Source organism: Polyodon spathula, chromosome 32, assembly GCF_017654505.1.
Source record: "Polyodon spathula isolate WHYD16114869_AA chromosome 32, ASM1765450v1, whole genome shotgun sequence".
NCBI classification, from domain to species: domain Eukaryota; kingdom Metazoa; phylum Chordata; class Actinopteri; order Acipenseriformes; family Polyodontidae; genus Polyodon; species Polyodon spathula.
In genome coordinates this window covers 1,646,440-1,661,121 of record NC_054565.1, presented here as the reverse complement: position 1 = coordinate 1,661,121, position 14,682 = coordinate 1,646,440, and the positions used below count along the sequence as shown (strand labels likewise).

The 14,682-nt window shown below is 45.8% G+C and overlaps 1 protein-coding gene and 1 long non-coding RNA gene across 5 annotated transcripts in view; one reads left to right on the top strand and one right to left on the bottom strand.

Moving 5' to 3' along the window:
• Positions 1 to 6,490, bottom strand: part of LOC121303438 (proto-oncogene tyrosine-protein kinase Yrk-like) — a 42,160-nt gene extending 35,670 nt beyond the window's left edge. For 3 of the 4 annotated variants that reach the window (XM_041234142.1, XM_041234143.1, XM_041234144.1), the window contains exon 1: positions 6,241 to 6,490. In XM_041234142.1, coding sequence (XP_041090076.1) covers positions 6,241 to 6,403 — 163 coding nt within the window. In that variant the 5' untranslated portion in view covers positions 6,404 to 6,490. The remainder of the gene's footprint in view (positions 1 to 6,240) is intronic. The other variant, XM_041234145.1, reaches the window with a different exon arrangement.
• A 96-nt stretch (positions 6,491 to 6,586) lies between these two features.
• Positions 6,587 to 10,046, top strand: LOC121303439. The gene is made up of 3 exons (XR_005947793.1): positions 6,587 to 6,672; positions 8,449 to 8,619; positions 9,705 to 10,046. It is a non-coding gene; the product is annotated as an uncharacterized LOC121303439 (long non-coding RNA).
• The last annotated feature ends 4,636 nt before the right edge of the window (positions 10,047 to 14,682 follow it).

Here is a 14,682-nt window from a genome sequence, read left to right as displayed (position 1 = left end):
GAAGTAACAGGAGGGTGACCAGCAATACAGTCACTCCGCTGCACCTCACAGTCCGTGCAATGCAGTGGCTCGAAGCACTATGTTAGTTCAATTCCTATCAAAAGCATGGTCTCATACAATTGCAGCTTGTAGATTCATAACCTCCCTCTGCTGCAGGTAGACTTGCCATGGCAAATCGGACATACATCTTCATAGCAGCAGTAATAAACCACCCCATCACTGATCCATAAATAAGCATCTCCCAATGAAATTAGATACTGTGTTTCATGTATACAGAGAGAACTATTGCACGCAATCTGCAAGGTCTATGGGAGGCTGGGATCGGTGCAACATCAAGGGAGTTATTGTGCCCACCATGCAGAGAGTGACAGACAGACGGGCACAGACAGTTTAATGAATGAGGACCATACAGACTGTAAACTGATGAGAAAAAGGATGCATCTAAGAAAGCACAATGCATAACACCGATATAAAGAGGCCCAGTCTGAAATGGCTCTGGAGATCAAACACCACCTGAGCTCCCCTCACAGGAGGCTTTGAGAGGAACAATGCTCCCTGCTATCTCATCTGTGACTCCAATCAGAGCTCTGCTGTCCACACACTCTCTAGGATTCCTGCTAGTGTGGGGATGAACAGGGGGTTTTCACGTTGGAATATTTGCAAAAATGTCAACATATTCTATCATTTCAAATTAGCTGGAAGACAAAAGTGTCATTTGTACCACATGACAGTATAAAGTGAAAACTGGTGACCGTCAAATGACCTACTAAAGGAGTGAAACACTGTTCTGTACTGTTCAGACCTCATTCCTGCATTGATATCCTTTTCATCTTTTTGCTACAGTCATCAATCAATGCTGTTATATGTATAAATACGAGCATGGGCGTTTTTGCATTTCAAGCAGAGCTTGTTGAATATTTGAATTCAGAATTCATACAGGCATAGTTGCCTGGGGGAGGGGAACAGACAGGCACGAGGGTGATGTCAGCGAGGTTCGTGTAAGGTCCAGCGAGGCTCGATGGCTTTTGGATGGTGTGTGGTGGACATGCCAGCTGTCTACAGACACAAAATCACTTTTCCAAGCAAGCAACATAAAGTGGCAGCAATACTAACACACTAAAAATACCAAAACAAGCATGTCCTTGACATTCAACTCATCACCAGCCTGCTAACACAACAGGAGGAGCTTGCTAATCACTGAGACAGACATGCATACAACACACACACATCATACAGACAGACAGGCTGCAATACATGAGGAGCTCGCTAATCACTGAGACAGACATACATACAACATAGAGACAGACAGACAGACAGACAGGCTGCAATACATGAGGAGCTCGCTAATCACTGAGACAGACATACATACAACATAGAGACAGACAGACAGACAGGCTGCAATACATGAGGAGCTCGCTAATCACTGAGACAGACATACATACAACATAGAGACAGACAGACAGACAGACAGACAGGCTGCAATACATGAGGAGCTCGCTACATGAGACAGACAGACAGACAGGCTGCAATACATGAGGAGCTTGTAAATCAGAGACCAACATGCAACCCCAGATTCTGATACTGTCAATAATTTGTGCTACAGAATGCTCAAACACACTTTTATCACACTCCAATAAGCCTTTCTCTAGATATGGCCACAAGTGTTGCCTCATCGTACAGAAATCATTCATTTTACTTCTTAAAGTCGAATAAAGCCTGATGAATAATGTTACGTTAACATATAGAATTACAAACCGCTTTGTAGTTTTCCATATACTTAACAAAACATTGAAAAATGTGACATTTCGAAATCTAGCATGAAATACTGTACTGCTATTATAGTTTCCAGTAGATTTCATTTTGTAGAATTCCACCCCCTAATAAAACAGCAGCATGAGGATGAACATTCCCCTCAATATATACAGGACTGTATCGGAAGTGTCTGTCTGTGGTATGGTTTGGAGGTCTGTTCTTTAGTATACTGTCACACAGCACAGTTATTAGTTGTTTCACTATTAATAAATGAAGTTCTCTGACACCTAGAAGATTGTGGTGGTTTGGTTTAGATACAGAGTTATTTTTCACTCGTTTTATGATCTGGCTGCAGATGGTATATATGTTTGTTGTAAAATTCAGATTAACGGGGGAGTTCTAGACAAGTTACTTGCAGGAGCCAGGCTCTTGTCAATAGCATGCCGAGTTCAATTGGACAGCTAAACTTGTATATAAGGTAGAGAGATATAGATATAGGTATAACTGGGTTCTGTGCAGAGAGACTGGGCACATACTGGCTTCACTGGGCTCTGTGCAGAGAGACTGGGCACATACTGGCTTCACTGGGCTCTGTGCAGAGAGACTGGGCACATACTGGCTTCACTGGGTTCTGTGCAGAGAGACTGGGCACATACTGGCTTCACTGGGCTCTGAGCAGAGGGACTGGGCACATACTGGCTTCACTGGGCTCTGTGCAGAGAGACTGGGCACATACTGGCTTCACTGGGCTCTGTGCAGAGAGACTGGGCACATACTGGCCCAGTACATATCCAAATGTACTTGGTCATTATCAGAGTTAGACTCCTTCAGAAAATAGAGAGTGGACTCTCGGGTCATGCAATGTGGACCCCAGTGGTGCGTATTTTCTTAGGCACAAGGGGTCTGGGACCTATCAGGCTACCCCAGTGGGGTCCAGTGGTAAAGCCCTGGGGATTTTTCACATTTACTCTGCCAGTGCAGTCAATTTTACACCTAAAAGATGAAGATATTAATTGGGGAGCCTGGGTCCATGAAAAAGCATGCTGTTAGTTGGATGGGAAAATGTTAATTTGCATGTAAAGAATTATATTATGTAAAGATTGGAACTAAGCTTTAGGCTACCAATAACCAGAATAATAATTAGAATTAATAATAGAACACGCTAAACTGGAAAAAGCGGCCAATCTCCCTGTTGGGTAGATTGTCAATGGAAGGTTCCCAGCCCAGAATAAAGAAAGGAGACTCTCCCTCTCTCAACTAGGAGGGCTATCCTTCCTGTTCTATATTATTCGGCTGCAAGGCTATACTCGGCTCAATACTGGATTTTCAGAAAGGTTACTGCCAGATGTGCCCATAAGAAACCATCTGGAAAACAAGCTGACAATCCAGATCCCCTTACTGTCCCAAAGAAAAGTGTTTCAACATTTCAAACAAAATAAAAACCAGCTAGAAAATGCACTAAATGTATAATGTTTAAAACAATGTCAGGATTAGACAGCGATTATTTAAAACCAGAGAACAAAGATATACCTTCCACAAAAAGAGAGGCAACTAACAAGACCTTGACCTAACACATCCACTGTAATGAAGAACATCCTTCTGCTTTCGATCATGGCTGTATTATTTATTGATACCACTAATAATAATAATAATAATAATACATCACAATCTTTCTTTGATAGTATCTTTCATTATAAGGATCCTAAAGCTCTTTACAAATAAAAAGCCATAAAAAAGACCATGCAACTGCAGGTCAAAAATAAAAAACAAAGCTTAAAAAAAAAAATCAGACAATAACCCAACATGTGCCCTTTTTACACACAATACAGCATCCGCAATAACAGCTGTAAAAACCATACAGACAAGCCAACAAAATGCATACAATTAAAAAAAGAAAAACAAACAACAGGTCACGAATAAAAAATAAAACGACAAAATGCGCGCAATAAAATAGACAACAGGAGGCTTTATATCTGGTAGAAACGAGCGTGCAGTGTCTTTGTATACACAGATAGGACATTAAATAACTTTCGCTGTATTATAAGCGTTCACAATTATTTTCAGCAAATCGAGAGATCTTGCTAGGAGCGCAAACAGTGGCTGGACTGCGTCCACCCTTCCAAAGAAGTGAGCGGACTGTGTCCACCCCCGTCTAACACTGGCCATTGTGTAATAATCCGCATCGATGGGTCTTGGTCTGCCGCATTTTCGCGTCCAGATTCGTCTTCCGATAACCACTGAAAGTAGTGCAAGTCTTGTTGTGCAGTCCTACGTTGTGCTGGTCTATTCATTTTCACTAGACAATGCGTATCTTTACAGTTGGTGATAAACAAATCGCATGTGAAAAAGTCTCCTGCTGTAGCTCTTCAAAATAAACCCGAAGCTTTCAACTTCAGCAGCTCGATCATGGGATCGATCTCATGTGCGCCAAGCCAACCCCACTGTTTTTACTAGGACGGTCAAAATGACAGATCCCTTAGTTCTAGGTCCATAACGTGTCGTATCTCTATAAGTTTCTGCAACCCTGGGTCTACTGATGCTTTGAGGTGTTTAATACATAAATTTAGGACATGTCAAAAAAAGTACAGGCATTTAAAAACTGCAATCGGTCAAACTGACCACTTGGGTAGTTCTAGTGTTAAAGGGTATTAATGCTGCTCCCCTGGCCATCTGCATTCGTAGAAAATACTTTTGTAAGATACTGATGAATTCATTTATATTTAAATAATTTAGTACAACGCATTTCTAAAACGTGTCAGTACTGTACAGTTCCGTCGCTACCGAAACAAAAGTTGTTAGGACAATGACTGTTACTGTAATGACAATTAAGCATTTTTATGAATTTTTAAAAATCTGAAGCCTCTGTTACAGTAATGACATTGAAAACTGGGGGCAGGTTTCTTTCAGGCTTATACCTGGATACAACATTGCTTTATTACAAAATACTGTCATGTTTTCAAAGGATTCCATGAGATTTTTTGTTTTGATGATAAAGTATAAGAGCTGGAAGTGTGTCTTATGTCTTCGTGTGTGCTGCCTTCCCCCGTGCACGCTACACTCTCCCCTGCCAGCCTCAAGTCCGCCCCGGACCAGGCTACAGACTGCCTGCCGGGGTACCTGCATCCCGCTGCTAACACCAATGCAGTGATCTCGGTTAACACAGGCAGGGGCATTACACAGGGCAGGGCAATCCACACACAGGCGGAGGCGGGCGCGAACCCGAGACCCCTCGCACGAAAGCATAGCGCCGGTACCGCTGAAAGAAAGAGCCGGCTCCCTTGCAAGGAGCGTATATCGAGTTTATGTCTGTGTGTGATTATGCCACTTACAAGCCCTGCTGTTCCCTTCCATCGTGCACGCTGCAATACTACGAAGAAGAAACCGACAAATAATATTATTATTAGTCCATCACACAGAGAAGGGTGGGTGGGTGGTCGGGCGGGTGGGATGTTGCGCTGAACCCGGACTGAGCGCATCCTTATCCGGCCCATCATTAGAGGGAACAACCGGGGAAGCAGCTGCGATCTAAACCCTGCTGGAGCTGGAAGGGGGGTTTCCGTCACTCCACAAGCAATTCCCGGATCTGAAGACAGCGGGGGGCGGAAATTCACTACAAAACACAAACTAAAAGAACGAGAACAAGCACCGGCTCGGAGCGGTGCAACCTGCCAGGACGAATAATAGCAATACCCGGGAGAGAAAATAAAACCTGCCAGCGGCGAGCCCGCGTAACTCACAGCCAGCTCACGATCACTACAGGACACACCACTTCATCAGCACGGCTGGGGTTTGCTGACAAGTTGGCCCGTTTATTTTTTAAATATACCGCATCAATTGACGAAATCCGTTTTGCAGGGGAGAAGACATAAGAAAACACTCAATTAAAATAAATGAATACATCCGTTCAGCGGTTAGGTCAGATACATTGTTGCAATCAACGTAACCGTTTAACATCTCTCTGACAGACCCTTCCAACAATACATTTTACAACAACAGCAAAGCGACAGACTAAATGAAATACAGAAAAAAAAAACACACTGCACCCATCGAATTGAATTTAAAAACCAGCCAATAATCTGGTCACGGGTTTAAGGAAAGCGACACCATTGCTAATAACCAAGACACAACCCACACTTGGCTCCAGACTACAGTGCTAACATGAATTGGGTTCCTGTTCGATGTACTTACCGTGATTGAGTGCATCAGAATAACCCTATGTATTTTCATATTAAAATGACACCCCCAATGGAAAAATACACCATTCTGAGACCCACACAGGCAGTGTGAACCCACGGCGTGACACCTGAAGATACAATTCATTTAGTTATTTAACCCCAGTGATGAGCAACACTATCGAGAGCGTCTCTGCCGCACTTCTCTCGCATGAATATCACCCTAACAGAACAGACGCACACTCACCCCTCTCCGGCATTAACGACGGGGGCAGAAAAACAATGCAACTGATAAACAGTGAACTGAAAACCCTACCTGATTTGTAATCCGTGGGAATTCCTCTACATACAAATGTGACAAAAGAGAGATACGGTGTGTGTTTCTCTTCCTCCCCGAATCGGCTTTCACAGCTCTCCCTTTCAGTATCTCTACCCCTCAGCTCAGTGATCGGCGTGCTCGCTTCCTCTGCTGATTGCATTGTATAAAAAGATTCATCTCGACAGCAGCCCAGTGATAACGTGCAGCTCGCTTTCGCTTCCCCTTCCTCTCTCTCTCTACGCTTCGCTGTTTCTCCACTCACGCACTAAACCCTTCAGCCAGAGGCAAAGACTATGTCTGGGAGTCTGCACAAAAAAACAACAGCATCGATTATTCTGCGATCGTGCCCTGCGGAGTCCTGGAGTCCATCTGGTCAAGGCATAGGCGCAGACTGACCAGCATCGTGCTCGCAACAGGATCCGAGGAAAGGTTATTAGCAAAGCGTGCGCCTCGCTCTTTTTAATTAACGCCTGTTATTATGATTATTACTGAAAGGACAATTCTAGCTGTTATTTTACCCAACTAAAACCAACGCACTCAACAATGCTATTGAAGATTCAATAAAATAAATAGGTGTTCTGTTTAATATACATCTTTAAAATAAATTCAAATTAATAGAATATCAAATTATTGGGAAACTGTTCGGTTTTAACAAGTTTAAACAACCCTGTAGCGTCAAAGAGCTGTACTGCTGCTACCCCCCAGACTGAGCACAGCTCTGCTGTCTTCATTACTGAAGGAGTCCTGGTCAGGATCTGACTCCCTCTCTCACCCCCATTACCAGCACTATTTTTATTGGGGATAGTGTTCGTAACTATAGCTTTATTAAATTTGGACAACTGTTCCTGGTACCATATTACTTCCTGTGTCAGACTCACTTTGTGGATTTTGACCTGAACCACAGGAAGTGACATGATACCAGGAAGGCATTCATTTGCTACAGCCCTGCTGCTTGGAAGATCTACAGGGCCAGTAATGATGTTGCTTACAAGAGATACGATTAAGAGCCTTTGTGATGAACTTGTGTGAAACAGCTGTGTGCCCTCAAATACAAATACCTCTCTGTGCTTTACAATGCTTCCCTATGCTTTACCAGACCTCTCTGTGCTTTACAATGCTTCCCTATGCTTTACCAGACCTCTCTGTGCTTTACAATGCTTCCCTATGCTTTACCAGACCTCTCTGTGCTTTACAATGCTTCCCTATGCTTTACCATGCCTCGCTGTGCTTTACAATGCTTCCCTATGCTTTACCATACCTCTCTGTGCTTTACAATGCTTCCCTATGCTTTACCATACCTCTCTGTGCTTTACAATGCTTCCCTGTGCTTTACCAGACCTCTCTGTGCTTTACAATGCTTCCCTATGCTTTACCATGCCTCTCTGTGCTTTACAATGCTTCCCTATGCTTTACCATACCTCTCTGTGCTTTACAATGCTTCCCTGTGCTTTACCAGACCTCTCTGTGCTTTACAATGCTTCCCTATGCTTTACCATACCTCTCTGTGCTTTACAATGCTTCCCTGTGCTTTACCAGACCTCTCTGTGCTTTACAATGCTTCCCTATGCTTTACCAGACCTCTCTGTGCTTTACAATGCTTCCCTATGCTTTACCACACCTCTGTGCTTTACAATGCTTCTCTATGCTTTACCAGACCTCTCTGTGCTTTACAATGCTTCCCTATGCTTTACCATGCCTCGCTGTGCTTTACAATGCTTCCCTGTGCTTTACCACACCTCTGTGCTTTACAATGCTTCTCTATGCTTTACCATACCTATCTGTGCTTTACAATGCTTCCCTGTGCTTTACCAGACATCTTTGTGCTTTACAATGCTTCCCTATGCTTTACCATGCCTCGCTGTGCTTTACAATGCTTCCCTATGCTTTACCACACCTCTGTGCTTTACAATGCTTCTCTATGCTTTACCAGACCTCTCTGTGCTTTACAATGCTTGCCTATGGTGTACCATGCTTTCCCAGTGCTTTATTACACTTTGATATGCTTTTACTATGGGAAGCTTTTATAGGGGTACAGTTGTATTGTAAACTCCAGAAAGCTAACATAAAAAAAAAAAAAAACAGGTGTCTCATCCTCCTGTATTAAGACCCACACATTATGGTAAACAGGTATTTGATATTTTGAATGGTACTTTTTTATTTTGTTCAACACACTAATGAACTCATTGACAGATCTCTCTCTTCCAGATATTCCAATACTGCACTTCCTCCGCGCCCCTGCTTCTAGTTCAAGAGGTCACAGGAAGGAACACACAAGCAGGCGAGTGACTGCTTACTGAGATGGAGAGCCAAGCGCGAGGCTTCTGTGAATGCAGGGTCACACCACCACAGAAACTGACTCAGAGAAAAAGAAAACGTGTAAGCAGCAATCACTATATCAGCATGGTTTTGAGATTTCAAAAATGGTGACCATCGCATTCTGGGCTATTTTGAACGCTGCAAATATCTAGTTGGACAGAGATCCTGTACAGCGTAATACACAAGGGAAGAGATTTCAGATCTATGCAAAACTACCAGCAGCCAATGCGAGGAGCTGAGACCTGGAGCAATGTCATGGATAGAGCTCTGCATTTTGTGCGGTCTTTATCTAGCCATGTCACACACCACAGTGCTGAATGAGCCATCCCTGAACCAGACATCCCAAACAGCTGAGACCTCATTCATCCTCACTGTTCTCAGACTTCAGACCTCACTCAGCTCCACTGCTCTCAGAGACTTGAGACCTCACTCATCCTCACTGCTCTCAGAGACTTGAGACCTCACTCATCCTCACTGCTCTCAGAGACTTGAGACCTCACTCTTCCTCACTGCTCTCAGAGACTTGAGACCTCACTCATCCTCACTGCTCTCAGAGACTTGAGCCCTCACTCATCCTCACTGCTCTCAGAGACTTGAGACCTCACTCATCCTCACTGCTCTCAGAGACTTGAGACCTCACTCATCCTCACTGCTCACAGACTTGAGACCTCACTCATCCTCACTGCTCTCAGAGACTTGAGACCTCACTCATCCTCACTGCTCTCAGAGACTTGAGACCTCACTCAGCCTTACTCTTCTCAGACTTGAGACCTCACTCACCTCTGTAGTGTTGTGTGAAGGGAGTGTGATGGTTTCAAGCTGTAGTTCGCCCTCCTGACCGCTGGTGGCACTGTGTAGAGCAGACCGAGGTCGGGGGGAAAGGTCAGATGGCGATTTGACCGGATCGTCAGTTGGGATTGGCTGTCTCGCCCTGACGCGGAAGTGTGCGGTCGCCGAGCCCCCTTTCTGCAATCAGCTGCATTGTGTCCGCCGATTGGCTGCGACGGGGGCTGATTGCAGGGGCGGGGCTGGGCAGTATTTAGGCTGCGCTGTTTCTCCATTCGGTCTCTCTGTCCTGGAGTAGTGCCAGTGAGGTAATGTGCTGATGTGAGTGAGTGCACTATAACTGCTTGTTATTGTTCCAGAACCCTGAAGCGGCTGCCTTACCCCTTCCCCTTGTGGATTACCAGTGGAATTGACCCTAGACAACCAGCTGTCCAGGACACTGAGCACACCAGCCTACTATGAGAAGGGAAACCAAGCAGGGCTGTGCAGTTTGGAAGAGCATTTCCTTCGTTTGTTTTCCCTTTGTGTACCTTTTAGTGTTCTGGACCTTTTTGTTTTGCCACGCGACCTTACCATTGATGGTATTGTCGGTGGTTTCTTTTGATCTTAGTTGGCAACACTTTGCTTCTGTGTAACCTGTCCCTACCACTGTAGGTAGCGGCGGGGGGGGGTTGTGTTTGTTTTTGAAATCTCTGCAGCCATTGTGGCCATTGTATTAATAAAAACAAAGCCCCAGCTGCTGAGATGCGACTCCATTTCCGGCTTGTGTGACATCATTTCCGGTCTTCCAGAGGGTCCTCCCACCACCCTCCCACAGGCTGGTGTCAGGGCTGTGCAACGTGATCTTTATGCAGTGGATTGACAGGCTCTCCCTGTCTGTTAATGTCCTTTCAGACTTTATATCATCACATCTAGGATTAGCTTAGTGAGTAGTTGATTTAAACAAGGATAAATGAAGAAAATGCAGGTTTAAGATCATTATATACTCTTCAAAAAAATAAACGCATAGGTGTTTTGAATGTACTTTTTATAGCATCAGTATGGCAGTTTGCGTAGTAAAAAAGACAGTTCCAAAGAACCTGTACAGAAATCAATGAGACATTCAATTAAGTCACTTTTAAAGGTCAAACAAAGTTCAAGGTTAACAGAAATCAGTAACAAGTGTTCCCATCATTGGCATCGATGATGGCCTGACATCTCTTGCCCATGGATTGAATCAGAGCTTGGATTGTCGGGGAATGGCAACCCTCTTATCCTCAAGTGCCTGGAAAAGTCCTTGTAACGCCTGTGGCTCGGGGTGATGTCATCACACATGTCGATCAAGCTCGTCCCACAAATGCTCAATGGGGTTCAGATCTGGTGATCGAGACGGCCAGGGATGCACTTGAACATTGTTTTGAGTGAGGAGAGCTGCGGTGAGATTGAGGCCCACACCATGACACTCCCACCACCAAATCTGTCAACCTGTCGCACACAGTCGGCTGCAGAACGTTCATGACGTCACCTGCATACCCGGGCTCTTCCATCGAAGCAGAAATCTGGATTCATCACTGAACATCCTGTTTCTCCATGTTTGTATTGGCCATACTCTGATTATGACTGCACCAAAGTTGTAGTCGACGATGTTGTGGTGTATGAATCGTTCCTCTAACTGGCCTTCTTGCTCGGATACCTGCCTCCCGTAAGCGGTTTCTGACAGTCTGGTTGGAAATTCTACGCATTCTTGGTACTGCTGATGTTGTTGAGGTTGCAGTGGTGAACCTGTCATGTAAATGACGTAGGTGTAGAAATCTGTCACACGTGGTCTACCGGATCTTGAGCAGTCAAGTGTTGTTCCACGTTGCTGGTATCGGTGTCAAAGTCGTCCTGTAGTGCTCTGGAAACACTCAGACGCCGTGTCCACAAGCATTATTCCATTGAGCCTCGGTATGTCTCGGCAACTTCAAATGTGTCTACAGTGAACATCAATAAGACATGCAAGCTGAGAGCCCTTCACTTTTATAGTCACATCTCGGCATGTTGCACGTGCGTGGTTAGCCGAGGACACCCTGGCCAACCTAAGCCCTCCTCCTCCCCGAGCGGCGCTCAGCCAAGTGTGCGCCGCCCCCTGGGAGCTCCCATCCACGGTGGGCAGTGGAATAGCTTGGACTCCAACCAGCGACCTCCCGGCTATAGGACGCAACCAGCACTCCACGGGAGAACCAAACAGTGCTGTTACTGTCCTTTTGTACACATTACAGCTGTTTGCTTTTCAGTTTTATATCATGTAAAGTTTGAAAGTCATTTCAAATCTTAGCTGCTTTGCACTTCCCTCAGCTACGCAGGCCTCAGATGTGCAGATTTTAAAACATGATACGCGAGACAGCTTTAAGAAAAGTGCTTTGCTTGTATGCTTTATTCTCAGGAAATGTGTTACATTTCAGGCCAGCAGTGTCTTAGCATGTTGCTGGCTGAAAGCATGCTGGTCAACAGGGGAAGCAGCTGATTGGTTACAGACAGGAAATAAAGCCCTGAAGGGCTGGAGACAAAAATTAACTGCAAGACCTGCAGCCAGAGTTCTTCTACTGAGTGAAGTATCAGACAGCATGCTTTCTTCAGAACAGGACATTTCTAAAAATGTTCTAAAAATCGACAGGTAAGATGTATATAATAATGTTTTAGCTACAATCGCTTTAAGCTAAGAATTGAAAAAGAACGTCATCTCTTGCAGGTTTAACGGCAGAGCTGTGCGATGCACTGCTGTTATGGATACTGTCCCGTCGGTGACATGAGATGAGCTTAAAAGCTCTATAACCAATGAGCCTGACTCTTTTGCATGGTGGTTAAGACGCTCGACTGTGGTGCACGGGATCGTCAGTTTGCACTCAGCCTCTGTCCTGTTACACAGACAGCTCTTTTGTGATCTAAATGAGGGTAGCACAAACTAAGGAAAGGAGCTGTTGAGTGTATTGTGTGTGCAGTGGTTCTTTCCTTGCAGATTCTGGTTTTACTCCTTTTACTCAACACCAACACCAGAGCGCGCCCATCCAGGTACTGACCAGACACACGACTGTGCTCCTGATCTCCAAGAGCGCCCATCCAGGCACTGACCAGACACATGACTGTGCTCCTGATCTTCCAGAGCGCCCATCCATGCACTGACCAGACACATGACTGTGCTCCTGATCTCCAAGAGCGCCCATCCAGGCACTGAGCGCCCATCCAGGCACTGACCAGACACACGACTGTGCTCCTGATCTTCCAGAGCGCCCATCCAGGCACTGACCAGACACACGACTGTGCTCCTGATCTCCCAGAGCGCCCATCCAGGCACTGACCAGACACAAGACTGCTGACCTGCTGAGCACTGACAGTCTGTTGATCCCAAACCTGCAATGCAATAATCACACACTCCAATAGCACAAGCAGAACAACACTGCAGAACATGTGATAACCTGGGAAAGGCATTTTAGAATGACTGTGCAGATGTACTGTGGGTGTACTTGTGGCTGTGAAGCCATGTTGCAGCAAGCATCCCAGGAGGAAGTTGCTGTTGCATTTCCTGCTTGAAATTTAGTTTGCATAAGAGGGACTCGTCACGTTTGTAGAGGTGGGAACTTCCACACTGCTGTGGATCGGTGCTTGATAGAAACGATGTGCTGGAAGAGGCTTCCTTCATAAATGCTATAAAAATAGACGACGACATTGAAATGTCTGTCGAAATAAAGAATTATGAAAAGCACTTCCCTGAGTTTCTTTAAATTAAATGAATAAACCCCTAGATGTGTAACCCTGTCGCAACGTCTCCAACCTGAAAATAAAGAAATGCCCTGGTGCCGCTTCACTTTTCTTTTATGTTTCCCTGTTCTGTGAATAAAGTTTCTGCCCGGCTCCAGGGGAAAAGATTTGTTTCCCTCCCAATCAAACTTTGTTTAAAAAAAAAAAACTGTCATCTAACAACTAGAGCACACTGCCTCCCTCCCTTCCATTCTCTTCCAATCTCTCAGCTCCAACTCCTAGGTTACACTGCCTCCCCTCTCTCCATCCCACTCTCCTTCCCTCCCTCTCTCTGTCTCTCAGCTCTAAACACTGGGCCACACTGCCTCCCTTCTCTAATTCCCTCCCTCTCTCCCAGTCCCTCAGCTCTAAACACTGAGCCACACTGCCTCCCCTCTCTCCCTCTCTCCCTCTCTCCCAGTCTCTCAGCTCTAAACACTGAGCCACACTGCCTCCCCTCTCTCCCTCTCTCCCAGTCTCTCAGCTCTAAACACTGAGACACACTGCCTCCCCTCTCTCCCTCTCTCCCAGTCTCTCAGCTCTAAACACTGAGACACACTGCCTCCCCTCTCTCCCTCTCTCCCAGTCTCTCAGCTCTAAACACTGAGACACACTGCCTCCCCTCTCTCCCTCTCTCCCAGTCTCTCAGCTCTAAACACTGAGACACACTGCCTCCCCTCTCTCCCTCTCTCCCATCTCTCAGCTCTAAACACTGAGCCACACTGCCTCCCTTCTCTCCCTCCCTCCCTCTCTCCCAGTCGCTCAGCTCTAAACACTGGGCCACACTGCCTCCCCTCTCTCCCTCTCTCCCTGTCTCTCAGCTCTAAACACTGGGCTACACTGCCTCCCCTCTCTCCCTCTCTCCCAGAGTCTCAGCTCTAAACACTGAGCCACACTGCCTCCCCTCTCTCCCTCTCTCCCAGTCTCTCAGCTCTAAACACTGAGCCACACTGCCTCCCCTCTCTCCCTCTCTCCCAGTCTCTCAGCTCTAAACACTGAGACACACTGCCTCCCCTCTGTCCCTCTCTCCCTCTCTCCCAGTCTCTCAGCTCTAAACACTGAGCCACACTGCCTCCCCTCTCTCCCTCTCTCCCAGTCACTCAGCTCTAAACACTGAGCCACACTGAACCCCGGCCCCCTCCCACCTTCATATATGTCTCTGTGAGTTTTATATTCACTATAAATTTAGCACAGTATATTTCTGACCGCACTCTCATGCAAACGACAAAATGAAACCAGGGGAACTCCGGTCGCCTCTTTATCACCCCGCACGAGATCAGCTGACAGACTTAGGGCAGTGTGTGGGCTGGCTGCTGGAGGGAGCTGCTGAGACAGCTCTGTGTGTGGATCTGTGCAAGTCCCTTATTGCATTGCTGTGGATCCTTTTGTTTTCAGACTTTGCAGGAGTCTGTTTTTTTGAAAGGAACAGACCCACTGTTCTGAGTAGCTTCTTACCAGCTGTATGCAGTTCAAATCATTGCATTTGGACCGGAGCTGAGTTTCACTGACAAAGAGGATTTCAACAATAAGAGTAGCAAGTGCCTTTTTCAAGACCCTAATAGTGGCAAGACTTTAGCGCCC